This window comes from Rissa tridactyla, chromosome 8, assembly GCF_028500815.1.
Source record: "Rissa tridactyla isolate bRisTri1 chromosome 8, bRisTri1.patW.cur.20221130, whole genome shotgun sequence".
NCBI classification, from domain to species: Eukaryota; Metazoa; Chordata; class Aves; order Charadriiformes; family Laridae; genus Rissa; species Rissa tridactyla.
Window position 1 is genome coordinate 8,996,969 of NC_071473.1, and position 20,361 is coordinate 9,017,329.

At 43.4% G+C, this 20,361-nt stretch overlaps 2 protein-coding genes across 2 annotated transcripts; one reads left to right on the forward strand and one right to left on the reverse strand.

Annotated features, from left to right (window-relative positions):
- Positions 1-661: 661 nt before the first annotated feature.
- Positions 662-7,409, reverse strand: ANKS4B (ankyrin repeat and sterile alpha motif domain containing 4B). The gene is made up of 2 exons (XM_054212286.1): positions 7,203-7,409; positions 662-3,770 (listed from the first exon to the last, which is right to left on the reverse strand). The coding sequence occupies exons 1-2, from the start codon at positions 7,364-7,366 to the stop codon at positions 2,699-2,701; spliced, it is 1,236 nt and encodes a 411-aa protein (XP_054068261.1). The 5' UTR covers positions 7,367-7,409; the 3' UTR covers positions 662-2,698.
- A 6,318-nt stretch (positions 7,410-13,727) lies between these two features.
- Positions 13,728-19,679, forward strand: ZP2 (zona pellucida glycoprotein 2). The gene is made up of 18 exons (XM_054212390.1): positions 13,728-13,774; positions 13,853-13,926; positions 14,089-14,172; positions 14,260-14,354; positions 15,170-15,328; positions 15,687-15,731; positions 15,997-16,161; positions 16,530-16,626; positions 16,709-16,890; positions 17,306-17,435; positions 17,619-17,800; positions 17,878-17,969; positions 18,057-18,181; positions 18,444-18,633; positions 18,957-19,092; positions 19,179-19,275; positions 19,362-19,448; positions 19,534-19,679. Exons 1-18 carry the CDS (start codon positions 13,728-13,730, stop codon positions 19,677-19,679), a joined length of 2,133 nt encoding a protein of 710 aa, XP_054068365.1.
- The last annotated feature ends 682 nt before the right edge of the window (positions 19,680-20,361 follow it).

A 20,361-nucleotide genomic window follows, 5' to 3' on the forward strand; every position in this document is an offset into this window, starting at 1 on the left:
AAGAAAGTATTCAAGTTGTTGCAGTGACTATCAGCAAATGTGACCACTGAACGTAAAGGGGAAAGTAAATTGGGACTGCTTTGCTCCACCGTGATACTCAGTTTTGCAGTCATTATCCCATACTGCACATCCCTTCCTCGTGATGTCTGTTCAGTGTATCAAATCCTTAAGGAAAGAGAATCTTGTACCTGGTAGGACTGTGATCGTGTGAGATCTCATGACTTTATGATTTGTGTTCAGATTGGGCTGTAAGATTGAAACTGCACTGTACAAACGTTACAAAGGAGTCAGATCTGGGATTCACTAATTTAAATACTTTGAATTATAAAAGAAACCGAAGAGGTTGGTGCAAAAATTTGGAAAACAGCAAAGCACATAAGTGGTGAGGAAAAAAAAAAGAAAAGAAATGTGAGTGTTCCTTTTTATTATTTTTTTTCTCCCAATTTTTCTACATGGCTACTTCATACCCAAGGCCCATTTCCAGGACCACCCTGCAAGAAAAAGACTATCACTATTGCACTGGTTTTTGGTTGTTTTTTTTTAATTTATTTAATTTAAAAGGGGGTGTGTATATATAATCTTTTTTTTTTTTTTTTTCGGTTAATTAAAAGTAAGTGGCATGTGCAGCCCTCTGGGGCTTCTTATTCAGTCTCAGGATGCAGTTCCCTTCCCCAAGGACAAGGAACTCCTTCCCATGGATCTTGTGCCGTATCTGCTGGCTCCATAGAGTTCCTGTGGATACTTTAGGACATGCCGGATGTTTGTGACAACCGAGTCAATCAGTTTATGTGCAGGTGGTCTGTGCCGTTACCTCTGGTTCTCAGAGGCTGCAGCAGTCAGGCAGGTTTACAGATGAGCATGTGAAGGTAGATTTTCAGTGTAACGCAGAGATAGTTGGGGCCTATCATGGGACTGCTGAAGCTGTTCTGTGATAGTGGCAGTTATTGGACAGGTCCTCTGTGGGTGACACCACTCGCTGATGTTTTGGTGGTGTGTTGTGGGCAGGTCACAAGCATTTGGACAGGTAAAGAACCAGCAAATACATCGGTTATGTGACTGGGAATGATAGGATTTGACCCTTCAAAATCCACTCATTGTATGCCTTCAAATATGTAAGATTCATCATTTCCTTCTTGCTTTGTTAGATGTGTGACTTTCTTAGCTAAAATGAAAACAACACAGCAGGCTAATAATATGGAGTTTGGGGGCATACTGTCTGATTTAATTACTGTGCTAAGCACAGCAGTCATTTAAGGTTGCACAGAACAGGACTCTGATGTGACTGCTTGATAGAAGAAAATATCAACCTGCTGAAGTACAAGAATCCAAGGAGGAAAGAATGCAGTATAAAGTCCAGGCAAGAAAAGGAATTATAATATGCAAATCAAAGTAATAAGAAGAAGATGTGGAAAGAAGGAAGCATGGAAAAATAGATTATTAACTAGGATTAGTGTCCACAAATGCAGTATACCCCTAAGGGAAAAATGAGAGCTGACTAATGGAAAGCTATAAAAAGAGATGTAAAGATAAAAGTCTTGCTGCTAATTGTACTTCTAAAATCTGAGATCTTAGGCAGAGCAAGACTGCTACAAGCACCTTATTAGATTCACAAAACTCAACAGGAGTGATTAATTCATATCAGATAGTGCTGTCTTCCCAAGGGAACAGGCCTGAGAGAGATGAAGGGAACCGTGCTGTGAATGCCTCCAGATAGACTGTGAAGAACAGGAGCTTCCACAGAAGCACAGTCTCATTTTCTTTCTCTTTTCATGAGCTGGGTGTGTGTGTTACATGCAATTTTCAGGCTGAGGCTGACAATGACCAACAGAAAACGCTGGGTGGTGAGAGTCCTGGTTTCTGGGACTTGACACGGCAAATGTGCACCCTATAGGAACCAAGCTGAGGATATATCAAGACAGACCAAAAATGCTGAAAATAATATCTCAGCTTCTTTTAGTTAAAAGTATTGCCGTCCTGATGCCATTTAGGACATGATGGGTGCTGGCAACTGGGTCCAGTCTAATGGGACAAGAGAAAAGAATATACAATACACCGAAATCTCGTGGCAAGATACTTCATATATTTTTAAATTAACATCAATACAGTAGCAAAACACTTTACTGACAAGAACAAGAAACTTGCTGTAAATTAGTCTTATTTGCACTCATTCGGAGGCTATCAGAGTCAAGCCATAGCTGAAATCAAGATTCAGATACTATTTCTAACGTATCATCAGTACTAGGAAGGGCAGTTTGTAGCAATCTAACAAAAGCAAAAGGAGAAAACTCAAAGCTCTCAAGTTTTGGGAATGCTCTTTGCATTGTGGTTTTGGAGAAGAAGGGAAGGGCTTTGTTAAGGAATGTAGTGTGGCTGGCCTTCACTAATATTTTAAGTTATTCCAACAAGAAGAAATTGGATCCCTATGAATCGTTGAGGGAGAAAGAGGTTTAAATCTATAGCTTTTGTTTTTTAACCATCACATTCTTTCTTTTTGGCAGAATATGCTTGAATTAATATCCTACGCACCACAGCCATCTATCCAGAGAGAAAAGGTTTTGTCCTTGCTGTACGTTCTAAAGTAATTGGTAGCCTCTTTGCCTTTTGCTTTAGCAGATGTCCAAAAAGAATTGCATGCTTTTTGGAAAGAGAAAGAGATAATGAACCAGCGTGCAGGTTACAGCAACAGGCGTATGTTAATTTATAAGCAAGTATCTACAGTCTTTCCAGGGTTCTTGAGTGCTTCTTTTCTTTTATTCACGGCATTCAGGACTTTCTTTCTTGGCCCAAGCTCCATCTGAATGCTCTGTAGATCTTCATCAGAACATAGCATCAGGGCATCTAAATCAATTTTTTCTCTCATGAAGACTGGAAGAAACTCATCCAGCATCTGTGATGCCAGAAATACCTCAAGGGGCGTGTTCTCTGCTTCCTCGTCATCCCAAATGACTTCTTCGTGCCAAGGGATATCAACACCATTTTCAGCATTATCTTCCCCGCCATTCTCAGCATTTTCATACTGAAAGAGCTCGCTAGACATTTTAAAGCTTATCCCTTCTGTCTCAGAAGACACAGTTCCAGGATTTACATCTGCAGCCAAATTCCTTCCAAATACAATCTTACCAAGACCTGGCCGCTTAAAAATGGAGAGCTGACTGTCATTATCAGAAAAGTTTTTCTCTCCAAGGTCATTCAGTAATTCATCCTCCTCTTTCTCATCAAACAAGTGCATCACAGTTGTCCTACCCCTACCATCCTCTTGGCCATTGCTTTGTGTTTCCTGGCTTCTTGCGCTGTCAGCTGTCTTTTTTGCCTTAAGTTTGAAGGTATCTTTCAGATTTTTCGAGAAAGAATTTGTTGTATTTGAAGCAAAGAGACCAGGCAACTTTACTCTGGAGTGTGTCCCTTGGGAAGAATTTACGGTGCCAACCTTTTCTTTCATATAATTCCGGTTCATTTCATGCTGGTGTTTCTCTTGGCGCTTCTCGCATTCCTTGATTTGTTTCTCCACGTTCCTCTGGGCCTGCGCTTTGAGTTTGGAGACCTTCTTTGGATTCAGTATGTTCTGCTCAGTGGCGGCTTTGTCCAGAATTCGGACACATTCATTGCGATCTCTGCTGGCAGCTGCCTCCAGGGGAGTGCGGAGGTCATTGTCCAGAGCAAAGATATTGGCACCGAAGTTGATCAAAAAAGAAACACAGTGGATGTGACCATTGCAAGCAGCGTGGTGGAGAGGCGTGTTCCCCCAAATGTCACATTTGTCTGGATCACCTCTGAGAAGGAAAATAGCATACTGTGAGCTGCACGTAGCCAAGCATAGAACTGCAGTGGCATTGAACAGGTATTAAACATTTAGTACAGCCCAGTGAAAATGAGTCGGCTTAGCTTCATCCTCTAGAACAGCGCTGCACCTGCTTACACCAGCACCGAGTTTGGCTGCGTGTGAATTAAGCAAGCTTGTTGGGGCTGACTGCGACTGCTTATGGGACTCCCCTAACGGAGCCAGGGTACATCCTATGTGCCATCCCAGGGTCTGGCTGTGCTTCCTTTGCTCCCTGCCGGTCTCACCTGCTTCCTGAAATAGGGCAGAAATAAGCAGCCACCCGTGCACAGGCAAGGGGCTGCAGCTCTGACTGCTTTGCTGCTGACAGCTAAAAGTGAGCTCAGGTTTCCACTTAAACCCATTGGAATTTGTGGCAAAACTGTTTCAATAGCTTTTGCATGGAATATTTTAAAGACTTTTTTGTGACCCTTCCCTTTTGCATGGCAATATTAGGAGGATTCTTCACTGGCCACAGTGATATGTATTTAATGAGCCCATGCAGTAACTTTTTTGGTATGCAATAGGTAAATTATTAAGAGTAAAGCCCTGATCACACATTTGTCTCCATTGCTATTAGATTAAGCTCAGATAGATGCCGTTGGTTTTCTTCAGCTCTTTTATTCTCCTTAAGCTGCTTTTGCTCATGGGGTTTGAAAAGCAGAAGCTCATTTGAAAATAAAATACCACATACTTTCAATTGAGTTTAAAGCCAGTGAAAAGTATTGCTTTCCTTTTAACTCTTGGACTGACTTCACACTGAACTGCTGCCTGCAGACGAGAATTGTCTTGAATCTTTTATTCCATAACTGGCAGGATCAACATTAGCAGTGGTTCAGAACAGAGCTTGAGTCGTCTGCCACCAATAACCAAGGCAGCCACAGTAGCCCAAAACCTTTAATAGCTTCAGAGCCAGGGACCAAATGTACAAGGAGAATTTATACTCTTGGGGGCTCAAGCATGTCAATGACTTGGAGATCTGTTCTGTGGCAGCTGTACTATGTACATCCTCTCACAAAATCTCCTTCAGGCATTGATCTCTGGCTTTGCGTATCTCTGAAGCAAAGCACAAACATATTTGCCAAATCTGAAAACGCCCTTCAGCCTGAAATGCCACAGGCAGGAGAGAGGTCAGGGGTCCCCACAGAGCTGCTCACAGTGAGAAACAATGGCAAGTCTGAGCGTGCCAGGCTACAAGAGCAGAGGCATTTCTACAAGGAGGCGGCAGCTGAGGATCAAAGTTTCTCCACTTAGACATATGGAAACCACGTGTACATATTTCTGGTTTTGTGGCTCTGCCCTGGGGAACTGCCTGACTGTGGCCGAGCGTGCCAGATTCCTTAATTCCCACATTAGCAAACAGGCTGCATTGTCCTGAGCCTCGGGAGTGCCGGGTCATCCGTCCTCCCCCATGTCCCTTCATAGCTGTTTGTGGTCTCTTTTTCCCCTGGAGCCTGCCAGCCTTTGAGCCTCAAACAATTCACAAACTGGAGAGTCTGTTCCAAGCCCAGTGGGACTTTGGATAAGATTTGACATCTACTTTGGGTTCTCATACAACTCTTTCCCTGCTTTCCCAAGAAAGAGGCTCACACAAAAAGAGCAGATCTACTACTTGGTCTTGCCTTTATTCATGTACCTGCAAAGCAAGCAGAGAAAAAGTCTCCTGATGCCTGGGAAGAGAAACTCTTTCAAGATGAAAGGGGTTTATTGTTAGTATTGCTACATTTTCCAAGGGCTGATTGTGTTGCAAGCCTCAGAGTCCTAAAATCTGCAGCCACTCTAAAGAAAACCGTCCTGTATCTCAGTGCCTTTGTCAGGAAACCTCTTCAAGGAAAGGATGAATTTCTTAAAAATAATTATAATACTTTCTCACAATGAAACTTTGACTGACTGCAGAACAGATTGAACATCTTCAAAAATTCAGCTTCTCCTGAGAAAAACAGTGAGACTACAGCCGTATCTCTGACAGCCCCAGCCTACTGATTGTGTCAAGAGATCTTGGATTAAAATAGAGGTGAATGCACATGTTTGAAGATTTGGCGGACAATGCTGTCCCAAAGCTGTCCTCTACCAAGAAAAAGAGTTAATAATATATTAAATACAGATACACAGAAATTCTGATCCTTGTGTCATCCGCTGTGCCTTCTGTCAGCTTATATGGTAGAAGCCATATTTTTCCCTCAAATTTTGAAGAAAAATTATATTGTTATTTATTCCTTCGTTAGTTGTTGTGTTTTGTAGGTGTTCAGGGACAAACCTTTATTGATTCTAGGTATTTCCTTGGAGCTGCCTTAATTATACAAGTTGAAAAACTGTCAATGTATTTTTGCTTCTCCTGAGGACACAGCAATAACCATGCAGTCCAAAGGTCTTTTTTATTGTGTTATTACTGCCACACCTAAGCTCAATGTGCTATAAAGCAAATCTATGAAAACCCTATTTTTATTCCATATTTTCAATTCTATTTTTAATAAAACTCAGATACATCCAAATAGAGTTATTCAACTTCTCCCTCCAATCTTCTTTAAACTATTATGATTGAAAATACGGTCAACATAATCTTCATCTCAGCCCAGAAAGAACATTTTATTAACTGTATCTCTACACAAGAGTGGATTTTCTTTTATTAGATCTTATTAAAGAATCACAGCTTAAAAGGCAGGCTCCAAGCAAGAGACTACAGAGGGTGGGGAGGTAATTACTGTTTCAATAATACATTTTAAGCACGTAGGACATGTAAGTGATACCAAACAGAAATTACTATTAGAAAATAAACGTGTAGAAAACTTATTTTTTTCCAGCTTGCAAATATCATACCCCAACTTGTGGAACAGTATTATCATTTTTAGCATGATGGTAGTTGCTAATACTATAAAAAGCAGAGGAATAACAATTTTAGACGTTACTGTCTTAAAACTATTGGTTGTGACACCTCTGGAAAGCATTAAATCTCCCCCGGTGTCTACTAGCTCTACTTTCAAAGCAAATGGGAGAGATTTTTTGCTAAAAATGTTTCAAACAGTGCATTTCTTTAGAGCCAGTATCAAAGATATGTTATCACCAAAGGCTGTTGGCCAACTTCTCCTCCATTACAGCAAGGCGAGGTCCCAGGGCCCTGCTCCCGCTAACTGCTCCCTGCAGATTCCATACACAAGACAATCTCACTGATGTCGATGTGGCTTCACCGACCGCACATACAGACCTGCTCACAGGTTCTGAGCCTAAACCATTGTGAATGAGGAGAAACAATTCTTGGCAATGCAGTGCAAGAAATGACTGTGATTTTCAGCCTTTTGGATCTGAGGTTATTGGGGCATAAGAAAAATGACACACTAATTATAGTTTTAAGCCACAAGCTTTAAGCAATGGAGGCTGATTGACTTACCCTCTCCGGCATATGACTTCCAGAGCTTCTAGATACCCGTGGTATGCTGCCAGGAGGGTGGGCGTCATCCCATCTTCATCTGAAGTATTGAGGTCTTTCCTAGTGGCTTCTTTCAAGAGGTCCAAATTGCCATCGGCAGCTGCTTTGTGATACCTACTTGACATTTTCAGTAACTTCTGGTTTCCCAAGGCAGCTCTGAACAATATTCACACTGTACAGTCACCTTTCCATTACAGGGATAGTTCATTAATGATTACAAGTTAAGACGTCCCCGTGAGGATGGAAATGAGGAGGCAAAGTCCATCCTAGCAGTCAACTTATCTGGAGCTCTGCATAGGTAATAAGGCAATGGTATGGTGAATGCTTTCATTTTCCGGAAGGTGGCTGTGCTGTTTACATTTGTTGAGTATTTGACTACTTAAACGTAGAGGCGATTCATTCATCTTCTCTGTGTTTTTGCCTAGCTGTTCTGGGAAAACTTCAAAAGGACCTTGAACTTCAAAAAAAACTTCAAAAAGCCATGAATGTCAGTAGGACCAGATTTCACCCTAAGTAATAAAGTATCGCTGAGTTTTGATAGGATGAAATGCGTAATCAGTTACCTTTACTGGTGAAGTCCTTTGTAACCTATTGCTTACTGGGTCACTGCATTTACAAACAGGACTCTCCCCTGCCAAACCAGACACATCCATGAAGCTGTTTTGTGCAGACAGATTGATGTGTGTATGGGAATGGGCCTGTTGGGACCAGGGTGGTATTCAGATAAAACTGCCAGCAGGTCCACACGTCACAGCAGGCAAAACCACAGCCTAGCATGTGATCCTTTTAACTGCAAATCACATTCCATCGGAGAATCTTAAGGCACTTGGTGAATATACTGTCATCTAACAGGTATTGTAATCTCTGTTTTAGATACAAAAATTGTGCAGGATTTCCACAGGATAGCACAGGGAACTCAAGAAATGGAAACATGATGGGCCTGCACCCACTGCCCCAGCTTGGGAACTGTCGTCCTTGCCTGGGAACAGGTGGGTCCAGTTCCCATCTTCACGTAACCACTTCTTGCTTTAGATGTTATTTCTCCTGATTTCAGTGTCATTAAGGGCTACCTCTACAAGTAGAAGCTTATAGAATTAGACCGTAATTCTGATTTTCAGGTTCAAAAGAGTTACTAAGAGAAAACCATGTAAAAGGTTAGTTTTAAAACAGTACCTGAGAAAAAATCAGTAAGAGACTATATGCTGCGTAATAAAATGTTGCAAGCTATCCGTTATTCTCATCACATTCACAACAGGTGCCAGATAAATGTTACTTTGTCAAGCTGTTTTCTATGACTAACTGAATTAATGTGTGTCTTAGAGAATCTGCCCTCAGCAATTAGCAGTGAGGTTTTGTTGCTTATTATGCCCATGTTACAGAAGCAGTAGCAATTGCAAACCAACTCATTGTCCAGAGCTGTTGCAATTACTGAATGGAGTGCCACCTCATTTACTTCCCATAATGCTACCCATGTAATACACCGGAGACCTCTCCAAATGGGCTTTCTCCCTTAATTATTTTCTGAGACGGGGATTGAAGATCTCTTCAGGAACAAACTTGTACCAATGTTTTCCTCCATGAGAACAAGGAGAGTCGGTCAGATCCTGTGACAGGTTTGAATTTTGAATAAACAAGTCTAGGTAGGAGTAAACTAAAGCCCCAGATTTCCTTCATGTCATCTACAGACACAGCCATCCCTGGTGCTATCCTGCCATCTCAGGGCAGTGAGGAAGGCTGTGCTTCACCGAGGCCACTTCCATCCCTGGTTTTTACCCTCAGCCCTTTTTCAAGTTCCTTGCAATTAATACTTATCTAATAGGAAATGCAGTCCTTTATTCCGTTTTCTATTTAACCGGGCTCAGCACCGAGTTAAATTTACAGCTACTAGAAGAAACTACCTGCTGCATAAGACAGGTAATACACATATGCTTTTTTATGTATCTATTAGATTAGCTGTTTCTTGATGCCATTGAATTTTATTTCCTTTACTGTAAGGAAGCGTAAGCTTTTTTACTCTCAAGAACACTAAGACACATACTGCATATACCACCAGTGCCTGGTAGAAGAGAGGAGACAGCTTTTTTCTTGTACATTGACATTCGCATTGTTAGCTACACCCATGAAAGTGAGTTGATGGCAAAAGAGACCTTTTCATTTTTCAAGATTATGGATTTCTGCCACAGAAGTACACTCATTTGCTTCTGCTAATTAATTCTGTAATTCAGCACACAAAGTGTTGATCTCAGAGTGATTTTTATCATCCAGCATCTGAAAATATTGATTTTAAAAGAAAGTTACTCTGTATGATGCTAAGTGGGAAACTATTATTCCAAGACTTAATTAGAGGTAAAGCAAAACCTACGTCAATTGGAGAGAAGCTCTGGGACTTTGCAAGCTTTAGTGTTATATCACAAAAGCGGGCATCACAAAAAAGAAAGAAAAAAGAAAAGACCAAACAAAATCTCCATCTGTTTCTAAACTCCTGGTATTTGTTCATCTTTGTCCCATCCAAAAAGCCCAACTTAAAATGCGATAAATGATTCAACATGAACTGAGCTAAATTTCTCAGCCTGAATGGAGATTTTTCTTTTGAGACTAAAGCTCAAAATTGTGAACTTTTTAAACTCCCTGAGTAGTTAGAATGAAGCTTTTCTTTTTGGGTTTGAAAAGAACTTCAAAACCATTCCACTTCCAATTGAAATGTCTTACCAGGCTCAGGAGAAACTCTGTTGTGATGGTACGTGGTGTTGTAAGCTAATTAATTATTTAACTAGCAGTTTTGATTTGTTACTGGATTTTGCTATGTTTCTGATTATGGCTCTATTTTTTTAAGAACTATCTTAACTAAAATATTACCAGTTATACAAACAATTTAGATTAAAAGACTACAGCACCATTAGTTGTGTTGTTCTAGATAACTCAGTGCCTGGTCCGAACAGCGATGTTGTTGTGCCATCTGTTTTGCATGAGGCATTATCCAGCACAACATTTCCTCATTGCAATTTTTATAAGCACCAGACGTGGTATGGTAAAGGCCATACAGGGGAGGCAAGTAAGTCTCTGCTTGTGTAATGAGATCCTTGGAACTAATGGGCTTAGAGAAGAATGAAATTAGTCACATGGAGTAATTGTGGCTACACAATTCAGAGATGATGACAACATTTAAACAACAATAAAAGCTTATTTCTTCACTACTTAGACATGCAAAACTGCTGTGCCCAAGGACACAATTGCTCGATGTCCCCTTCAGCAGCGAGTTCCCACAGTGAGGTTGAGTGTGACCCACACCGGTGCTGCCCAAGACCCATTCTGATATGATCTTTGTTCAGGTGTAACCATGCTCAAATCAGGGGTCCATGGCCAGCCCTCACAGTCTGCCTGCACACATCATTTCAAGAGCAAGGACCTAATCAATAGGGGAAGGTACTTAAGATTGAAAGGCAATAAAGCCAACTGTACCAAAGCCCTGTCTCTCCTCACATGCACACCTCGACGCCTGGCCATGCCGGGCATGTAAAAGCAGACCGGGGGACTTTTGTAGGGCTGTATTAGCTTTGTGTGTCATGGTTTTGGTAGTGGGGGTGCTACAGGGGTGGCTTCTGTGAGAAGCTGCTAGAAGCTTCACTCATGCCTGATAGAGCCAATGCCAGCCAGCTCCAAGACAGACCCGCCACTGGCCAATGCCGAGCCCATCAGTTATGGTGGTAGCACCTCTGGGATAACATAGTTAACAAGGGAAAAAAAGCAACCGGGTGGCAGCAGTCAGAAGAGCAGAGTGAGAATATGTGGGAGAAACAATCCTGCAGACACCAAGGCCAGAGGAGAAGGCAGGGGAAGAGACGGTCCAGGTGCTGGAGCAGAGATGCCCCTACAGCTCGTGGTGAAGACCATGGTGAGGCAGGCTGTAGCCCTGCAGCCCATGGAGGTCCATAGTGGAGCAGATACCCTTCTGCAGCCCGTAGAGGACCCCATGCCAGGGCAGGTGGATGCCCAAAGGAGGCTGTGACCCTATGGAAAGCCCATGCTGGAGCAGGCTCCTGGCAGGACCTGTGACTGTGAAGAGGGACCCACGCTGGAGCAGTCTGTTCTTGAAGGACTGCACCCCATGGAAGGGACCCACACTGGAGCAGTTTGTGGAGGACTGTCTCTGGTGGGAGGGACCCCAGGCTGGAGCAGGGAAAGAGCGTGAGGACTTGTCCACCTGAGGAGGAAGAAACGGCAGAGACAGCATGTGATGAACTGACTGCAACCCCCATTCCCTGTCCCCCTGCACTGCTCGGGGCAGGGAGGTAGAAAACTGGGAGTGAAGTTGAGCCCAGGAATAAGGGAGGGGTAGGGGAAAAGTGTTTTTAGATTTAACTTTTATTTCTCATTTCCCTACTCTGATTGGATTGGTAATAAATTAAATTAATTTTCCCTAAGTTGAATCTGTTTTGCCCATGACGGTAATTGCTGGGTGATCTCTCCCTGTCCTTATTTTGACCCATGAGCCTTTCATTGTATTTTCTCTCTCCTGTCCAGCCAAGGAGGGCCGTGATGGAGCGGCTTTGGTGGGCACCTGGCGTCCAGCCAGGGTCAACCCCCCACAAGGGCTAGAAGCAGTGACGTTATCTATTGTATGGTGTGTAATGCCCCAGTACTCAGGGATGCTCAGCGCTTCTCTCGGGCAGTGCCATTTTTCCCAGAAGGTGGAAAATCAAACAAGTAAAAGGGAAAAGCGCAGGACTGGAAGAGGAGACCTTGCAGGCTTTTTGCAGCAGAAAAAAGAAAAAAAAAAGCCATGGAGATAGTTTTGTGTTTCAGGGCATGAATTAGCTGTTTACCTGTAACTCAGGCCATAGTTATTGTTACAGGCTCAACAACTCAGACAGGTGCAACTGAATTTTTTGAAAGGAGAAATGGCTGTGCTTTCTCTGTGGCTGGGACAAACTGTTAGTTAAAACCAAGGTAAATAATAATAGATACATAATACGATAAACTTGTGTATGGCTTCAGAATTTGTTTCATTAGTTTTCTGTATAATCATTGCTTTTGAAAACAATTAACCTGATTATAAAAAAAAGAGAGAGAGAGAAAAAAAGGTACATGACGTATGTTTGTGAATTCAGGAGTCTCTGGGAAGTTAATTTCTTGACAAAGGTTGTCCGCATGCTAATCCTATTCATGGCAAAAGCAAAAGTGCAATTGCTTTTTATGCTACTAACATCAGCTGCTATTTACTCTGGTGTGGTTATGGATCCGAGTTAATGCCTGCTTATTGCTATGAGTGGCGTCGTGCACACTTGGTATCCCCACTTCCATAATAGCTTTAACTCTGCATTTGCCGTGTTCTCACAAGGATGAGTTGAAGAGATGTTTCTCAAGAATGCCCATTTTTAAATTACACTCGTCATCTGCTCTGCCTGTATGGATCATACTACTTTGCTACACAGCGCGCTGATGGCAATCACATGCTCCGCAGCTACCTGCCTCCACCCATGCAGTTGTCCCATCCGAGTTCCCGGCGATTTGGTACCTACCAGCAATTGATAGACAAGCTCTTTCTCACAACTCTAAATCTTTAAGGGAAATAAGGCTGCTGTCACTTGGGCTGGGAAGCTCTAAAATCTGCTCTAGGCACAGGTCTATAACTGTAAAAAGAAATAAAAATGAATATATTTTACATGAATACATGGTACATTAATATAAAATTTATTATTTCCTGAAGCCCAATTTAACATCCCATTCCTAAATTACTATTCCATAATATTAAATTTCCTTTCTTCCTATGATCTATCTTTTTGCTTTCTCACATCTCAAGAATTCAATTACTTTTAAAAATATGAGTCTTTGGGTCTTTTACAAGTCTGTCTCAATTCAAAAGCATTGGCGAAGCTGAAAGATAACACAAATCAGAGATTTTTTCTTCCCGTGCCTCTTTCCCACAGCTTTGAGCAATGTCAGTCCGACCAAAGCCTCCAGAGCACTTCCAGTCTGAAGATCTGATCTAGGACTTCTCTTCCTTAACCTGCCACTTATGTTTTCCTCCTAATTAGATCTATATCACTTCAGTACTATGTACAGCATTGCAGATTTGCCCATACATGGGAATAAAATATTCTCAGTTATGTACAAATCTACCAGTGGATTTTAAACTATTAGAAAACCAAAGGGTCACAGAAATCTTTTTAAAAAATGACTGCCAAAAGATGTGCATTTTTCTGTGCAACATCTGACAAGGGAATAAAGGGAGTAAACTACCACAGCAAGAAAAAAATGCCTTAAAAATAGAAGAAAACAACAACCCGTGCCAAAGACTTGGTAACAACTTAAGGTCTCCTGTGAGCCATTCAATTCACAGCAAGGAGAGGGCATCTCAATGAGAAGCAGGTGCAAGCTCTCGGTCCCCCAGGCAGCAGAAAGGCTGCACCTGTGTGGAGCCTGCATCAGGTCCTATATAATCCTCCCCAGGCAGGCAGAGAGCAAGCTTGTGGTGGCAGTGAGGAGATGGGACTTCTTGTGGAGCAGTGGTGTTTGTGCACCTCAAAGATGTGGTGAGTGGACTTGGAGGTGGCGTGGGGAGCTGTGTCCTTTCCTTGCTGATCTCTTATTTAGTCCTGTTCTTCTTGCAGGTTGCTGCTCCTGTTTGGCTTTTTGCTGCCCTTGGTGCCTTGTGCTGATGGCCTGGAGGATCAGGATCTCTTGGGTAATGAGAGTGGTGTGGACTTTATGTTTGCTTGGAGCTGCTTCCCCTCTGAGTTGGTGTGGAAGGGGTCTCTGGAGCAGGGCTGGCTACCTGCAGTGATCACAGGGGTGTGTGCCTCCAGGAGGGTGATGGTGGAGCTGACTTTGTTTTTTAACTCTGCAGAGAGCGTGACCTGTCATAGGGACAGGATGGAAGTTGAGTTTTCTGGAGAGCTTGGCAACTACTCCTGGCATGTGTGTGTTGTGGGTAGGTATTGCTACTGCCTTGGCCTCTTCAACTGTAGCTTGAAAGCAGCTGCCTGCCTGCAGGGCTAATCTTCCATCTTCTCCCTAGATGTGAGTGGTGAGGAGATGGTGTCCTGCAACTACACTGTGGATTATGAGAGGTTGTTGCTCAGTGTCCTGTTTGTGAACTGTACTAGCCTGGAGGTAAAGGGGTCTCCGTTCTGGGATGGTACTGTGGTGGAGTGTTGGTGTTCTGGGTTTTTTTTTTTCCCTCTGGTCAGGGCTGGGTTTAATAGTGTTTCTAGTTCTAATTTTCATCAAGACTAGAAATGCTTAAACTATTCTATAAGAGCAGTTCCTACCAGAAGTAGTAAAATAAAACAAACCAACAAAAAAACCAACCACCAGACTGTTTACTGTGGATTAACCTCCCTCAGATACAGCCATAAATATTGTGCTTTTCTGTAAAGCAATTGAGAGTACTTTAAATAACATCTTGTAGGGAAGTGGATCAGGTCCAAGAGTTCCATAGCAGCACTTCATTTACACATGTACATTGATAGAACAATTAACAATGCGTGCTATTTATTGGGGTGGACTAGTAAGTGGGAGACCAACACAAACTAGCCTCAAAAATAGAGGCTTTACTGGTATCTGTTGCTTTTGAGCATTTGAAATGCCACAAGACTTTTGGTTTTGATACTAACTTGCTTCTTGAACTGCTGACTATCTGGCACTACAGTCTGCAAGTCCTTGAAGGCTTTCTTCTTGACTTCTGCAGTTCTCTTAGTACCTTCTGCTCTTCAGCCTAGCCTTGTGTCCCTCCTGTGCACCCCATGCTTTCTTAGAGAACTCATCCTTTTCCATAGAGTGTTTAAAATAACAACTCATTTTGTCCTTGCACCGGTACAAAAAACTAAAACAACTCTGAAGTTAGAGATTAGTCTCAATGGCTTTTAGTTTTCTTCATGCTGCACTGACTACTGCTGCCTTTTTCTAATTAATGTCTCTTTCTGTAGCATGATCAGCATCTACTAAGATTGAGGCTGATGGCAAATGACACGATGGGAGAGGAGAAGAATGTAACCTACAGCACTCACTGCAATACTGCTCATGCAGATGAAATAATTACTCCTTTCTTTGCTGGTGTAACAAACTGTACAAAAGACTTCATGGCAGTAAGTAGAGGAACTGGAATGCTATAGATCCTGCTTAGAGGTTTTCAAGGCAGGATGGCTGTCTCCTAGAACTGCATGGCTAGGATCTGCAGGAAGACAGGGAAAGGTCAAGCCAGCTTCAGGGAGGTCTGTTGTCTGCATGTCCATCTTGGCATGACCACAAGCTCTTTGAAGAGCTAGTTTGAAAGTGGTCATTAATGATGCACATGGTCTGGCTCTAGCCCTATTATGGGGGAAACTGGGATGTTGGTAACAGCTGTCTGCTTTGGAAAAAACTATTGTGAGATTTCTTCTTAGAAAGCTGTAGAGTTGTGACTGTGGTCTGTTCCTGTGGTCTAACTTTTGTGCTGTGTTCCAGGTTACTTTCCCAAGACTCCTTCTGGGCTTCAATGATGAGCATATGGTATGTGCCTGCTGCCTTGCAAAGGGAGGGTGTGGGAATGCATGACTTCTGGGTCTAAAACGAGTTTGATGTCTCCAAGCTGCAGTAGTTACCTCTTCTGGGGTAATTGCATGTTGTTGGGAAGCTTAATTCTATACTATCCATATAGGGAGCTTGAATGTAAAACCTGCAAGGTGGCAGCCCTACAGGGTGAAGAACTGTAATGCCTTGCTGTTTCTGAGAGGCTATGACTTCCCTTCCTTAGGAAGGATCTCCTGCTTTGCAGGTTCCAGCAACTCCAATGGCCTGGACTCTGTCAATTGATGATGGAACCAGAATACATCAGATGAGCCTTGGGCAAGCCATGCAGCAAGGCTATAACTTTATAGATGACGGCCACAACCTGGTCTTGCAAGTGGCCTTTACTGCTACTGGAGTTGTTTCCTACGAGGTAGGTGAACAAAGAATTGGCACTGAGATGGTGCTACTTTAGCAGAGGCTAGGTAACTCCCTCCTATAGACCTGTGGAAACCTGTGAACTGCCCAGCACTATAAAATGGGGAAGCAGACTGCACCTCAGCAGCACAGCTGACAGGCATCTATGCAAGAGGGATCCCACCTACAGTGTGTCCTGTGAATGTCTGACTGGCAGTCTCATGAGCAGATCCTTCTTGAAAGAGTGTTGAGATGGAAGAAATTGCTGTTGCAAACATGAATAGCAGCAGTCCTGAACTATACGTAGTATATGGCCCTGCAGGTTGGTCTTACAATGTATCATGAGCTGAGTACTGTCTAATAGACCTCTGTCATCTTTGTCAGCACAATGATGAGGCACTCTACACTGTGGCACTCAAGCTCACGTATGGCCCTCCTGAACAGAGACTGACTGTGGAGTCAAGAATGCTTTGTGCACCAGGTAATGCATGGAGAAAGTCAGAGCCTGGTCTGCCTCTGCCTTGAGGAAACTGGTGTTATATTTAACAAAGATGTTGTTGCAGGTCCAGCAATCTGTAATGCAACACACATGACTGTAGCCATCCCAGCCTTCCCAGGGACCCTTATGACTGTGGGTGTAGAGAATAAGACCATCCCCATGGACCGGCTTCAGGAAAATGGGATTGCTCTGGACACAAAGAGCGGGGTCAAGCTGCATATTAGCAGGGGAGTCCTGCAGTCCAGGGTGAGTTCTGATCCTCAAGTCACAGGAGCTGGTGTGATCGCAGCTCCTTGGTGCTTAGTGAGAACCAGAGCACAGTAGCTTTGACCTTGGCGAAGCACTTGTCAAGTCAGCCATGTGCCCTGTGGCTGTCTGAGGGCAGTTGTGATTAGGATGAATGTAAACTGACTTTATAATAGATAGGCATCACCCAAAGGTAACTTGGGTTTCATGAAGTCTCTTGGCAAAAACACTGGGAGGTGAAAATATTCCTCTTGGAGTGGGCTGGTATCTGGCATGCCTGGAGCAATGCAAATTAACAAACTAGCTATGGGTGAAGAGCACCATGACCACAGGGCAAGTGAAACACTCTAACGCGTGTGTGTGTTGAAACAAGCTCTTGTAGTTACACACCAGGAGAGTAACTCTTGTCTTCCAGCTACGTGGGGAGAGCTGCTCAGGACTTCAGTCCTACGTGTCTTCTTTGAAACTGTCTTTTCACTTCCATGGGGATACTGTGGCAATGGTGATGCACCCAGAGTGCCCCTGTGACCAGCATGCACCAATAGGTAAGTGACTGACTGACGTGGACTCAGCCCATGTGCTGCTCAGATGATAATTGTTTATCATGGCTTGTTCCTGAGCTAGTCCTTCACAGAAACTGTATCTCTAGCCAGAATAAAACACAACAGCTCTTGCCAGACTGAGCTGTCAATGACTGGCATGACAACTTATGTGAATTTCTGTTACAGCTGCTGTATGCACCCAAGATGGGTACATGGATTTTGAAATACTTGCTGACAGCACTACACCACCGATAGACTTGGATGCACTTAGGCTCAGAGATCCTGCATGCCAGCCAGCCTTTAAGTCTTCTTTGAATGACAGGGTTTGGTTTCATGTCCCACTGAATGGATGTGGGACCAGGTATTGGGTAAGTGTGTAGCCAGGATTGACGGGGAGGGTTTCATGCATTGGGAATGTCCTCATAATGCTGTTATTTCTCTGCAGTTTGATGGGGAGAAGATTGTTTATGAGAATGAGGTGAGGGCATTATGGACAGACTTTCCACTGCACAGGATCTCAAGGGACAGTGAACTCAGGTGCACCTGGAAACCTCTTTGGGTATTACTTAGTCCTGGATAACCTATATATGTTCATAAGACTTACCTGCTCCTTCCTTATTACAGACTAACAGTCCTGTGCTCCTTCAGCAATGGTGATGCCTCCCTCTCTATAAGGGTGGACAACCTCCCTCCATTAGCTTCTTCAATGAACCAAGGTCCTCTCTCCTTAGTTCTTCTAAGCTACCCAGGTAAAGCTGACTCTGGGCTCAGGGAAGCAACTGAGCTTGGAGGGTAGAGAATGTATGAGTGAACTGTTCTTGTGCATGGGCTGCTGGTGACCTGATGTGCTTCCTTCCCTCCCACCCATGCTACTTGAGGCAGATGCCTTAAATCTGTGACTCTAGGGCAAACTGCAGCTGGTGGACTGGCTGCTGTTGAAGAGCTCTAGACCAGAGTTTCCTCAGGACTCTTTGTATACTGATTCATCTAATGGGGCTTTGGTTTTTGCAGAGGGCTCATATAGGCATCCGTACCGTGAAGATCAGTTCCCAATAGTAAGGTACCTACGGCAGCCTATCTTCCTGGAAGTTCAGGTCCTGAACCGCAATGATCCCAACCTCCATCTGGTATTGGATGACTGCTGGGCAACAGCTTCACAAGATCCAAGCTCACTTCCCCAGTGGAATATTGTTGTTGATGGGTGAGTGCCCTGCCACAGAAATGAAAGCAATTTTGGCAGCGGGTGGGAGGATTCCCTAATTCTTCCCTCCTCCTCCTTCACGAAAAGAGCCCCATAATACAAGGGCTTCATTTGAGGTGGCCTTCTGGGTATGCTGGAACTTCTAGGAGGATGGCAGCACCTCTCTCTAGAGTTCACCTTGAACTCTAGCGTGCTGTTGGTCTGGTTTTTTTTTTTTTTTTAAAAAAGGCAAAAAAAAAAAAAACAAAAACAACCCCGCAACCAAACCAACCCCCAAACCTTCTCCACCCTGCTGTTCAGACTTCCTTCTTATCTATTGACAGGTGTGAGTACAAACTGGACAGCTACAGGACTGTGTTTCATCCTGTGGGGCATGGTGTCAGCTATGCTAACTATCGCCAAAGGCTGGAAGTGAAGACTTTTGCCTTTGTCTCTGGTGACAAAGCCCTCCCTGGCCTAGTAGGTGACATACTCCTTCTATTTAGAGCAGTAAGTAGGAGCAGTTATTGTCTCAAAGTGAATGGACCTCTCATTCTCTGTCCCAGGTATACTTCCATTGCAGTGTTCTGATTTGTGACCGTTTCCAGCCAGACTCTCCTCTGTGTATGACAAGATGCCCTAGGCCATCTAGAAGCAAGCGAGGTAATGTCTAAACAAATATTAGGTTGTAGTGATCCAAGATATCCCACTGTACTATGGGGTTCACCTTTACTACGCTACTGTTGTAGAGAGCGGGGTGCCAGGTGTGAACTCTGCAGTGGCGAGCTTGTGGGGTCCTGTCCTCCTTGTGCCAGAAAGATGGTCTGCAACCCAAGGTACTAAGACAGTGTGGTGCTAATGTATGTTGCTGAACCTTAGTGAAGAGCTGTCTCTCTAACTACCTTTCTGCTTGCTTTGTAGGGAGCACTCCCTTGAGCAAGGAGGTATGGGCTGGTATTACGATGACTGCTGCTGGTATTCTCTCTCTGGTGGCCACAATGCTACTATTTTTGGCTCTTCTTAAATGCCTAAAGAGAAGAGCATCCATGGTAAACATGGTATGCTAGTGTATCTTTTACAAATAAACTTGGAGTAGAAATGTGACTGCAAAAGTCTCTTGGATGAGTTGTGTGGCTCTGGAGTTGTTGCTGTATAGCATTCAAGGAACTAGACTGGACACAGATGGATGTCCACCTTGCTGAGCAGTGGCAGTGTTCTCAATGTCTTTGGTCAGAGTGCTCCAGCTGAAACTAGAACTGAAACTTTTAAAAGCTTCTTCTTTTTGAGTAAGACTCAAGTGACAATGGCAGCTTCCCCTATGCTGGATAGTTTCTTTCCTCCTTAGTCCCTATTATGGGGTGACTGAGAGGGTACTAATTTCTTATTATAAGTCAGTTCCCACAGTATTAGAAGATTCCATAGAACTCTTCTGCCCTTTCGTAGGATTGCAGAAGAGGCTTTAACTGAAGAAAAATATTAGTTCACACTAAAGCAGTGCTCCTTAACAAGAGTGCGGTTAACTTGTGGTGTTTAGGCCTGATGTTGGTAACTCAGCATCTAGACTCTTTACAGCAGTAACCAAATACTCAGTATGATTTTACTGCTAGTTTAGCTGAGGTTGTATAGAAACAAGCAGTGTTTCATTACACCTGCCCTGCAGAACCAAAGCCCAGCTGTGAATTGTACTTCATGCTAGTTGTTGAGATGACAAACTCTAGATTCAATCTTGGGTGAACCTAAGGCTCTAAT

Excerpts from the sequence above, each read along its gene's own strand:
- ZP2 (XM_054212390.1), top strand. The coding sequence starts at position 13,728 with ATGGGACTTCTTGTGGAGCAGTGGTGTTTGTGCACCTCAAAGATGTG. Across the intron at positions 16,162-16,529 it reads CTGGAGTTGTTTCCTACGAG|CACAATGATGAGGCACTCTA; the intron begins GTAGGTGAACAA and ends CATCTTTGTCAG. Across the intron at positions 18,182-18,443 it reads AGTTCTTCTAAGCTACCCAG|AGGGCTCATATAGGCATCCG; the intron begins GTAAAGCTGACT and ends TGGTTTTTGCAG.
- ANKS4B (XM_054212286.1), bottom strand. The coding sequence starts at position 7,366 with ATGTCAAGTAGGTATCACAAAGCAGCTGCCGATGGCAATTTGGACCTC. Across the intron at positions 3,771-7,202 it reads GAAGTCATATGCCGGAGAGG|AGGTGATCCAGACAAATGTG; the intron begins GTAAGTCAATCA and ends TTTCCTTCTCAG.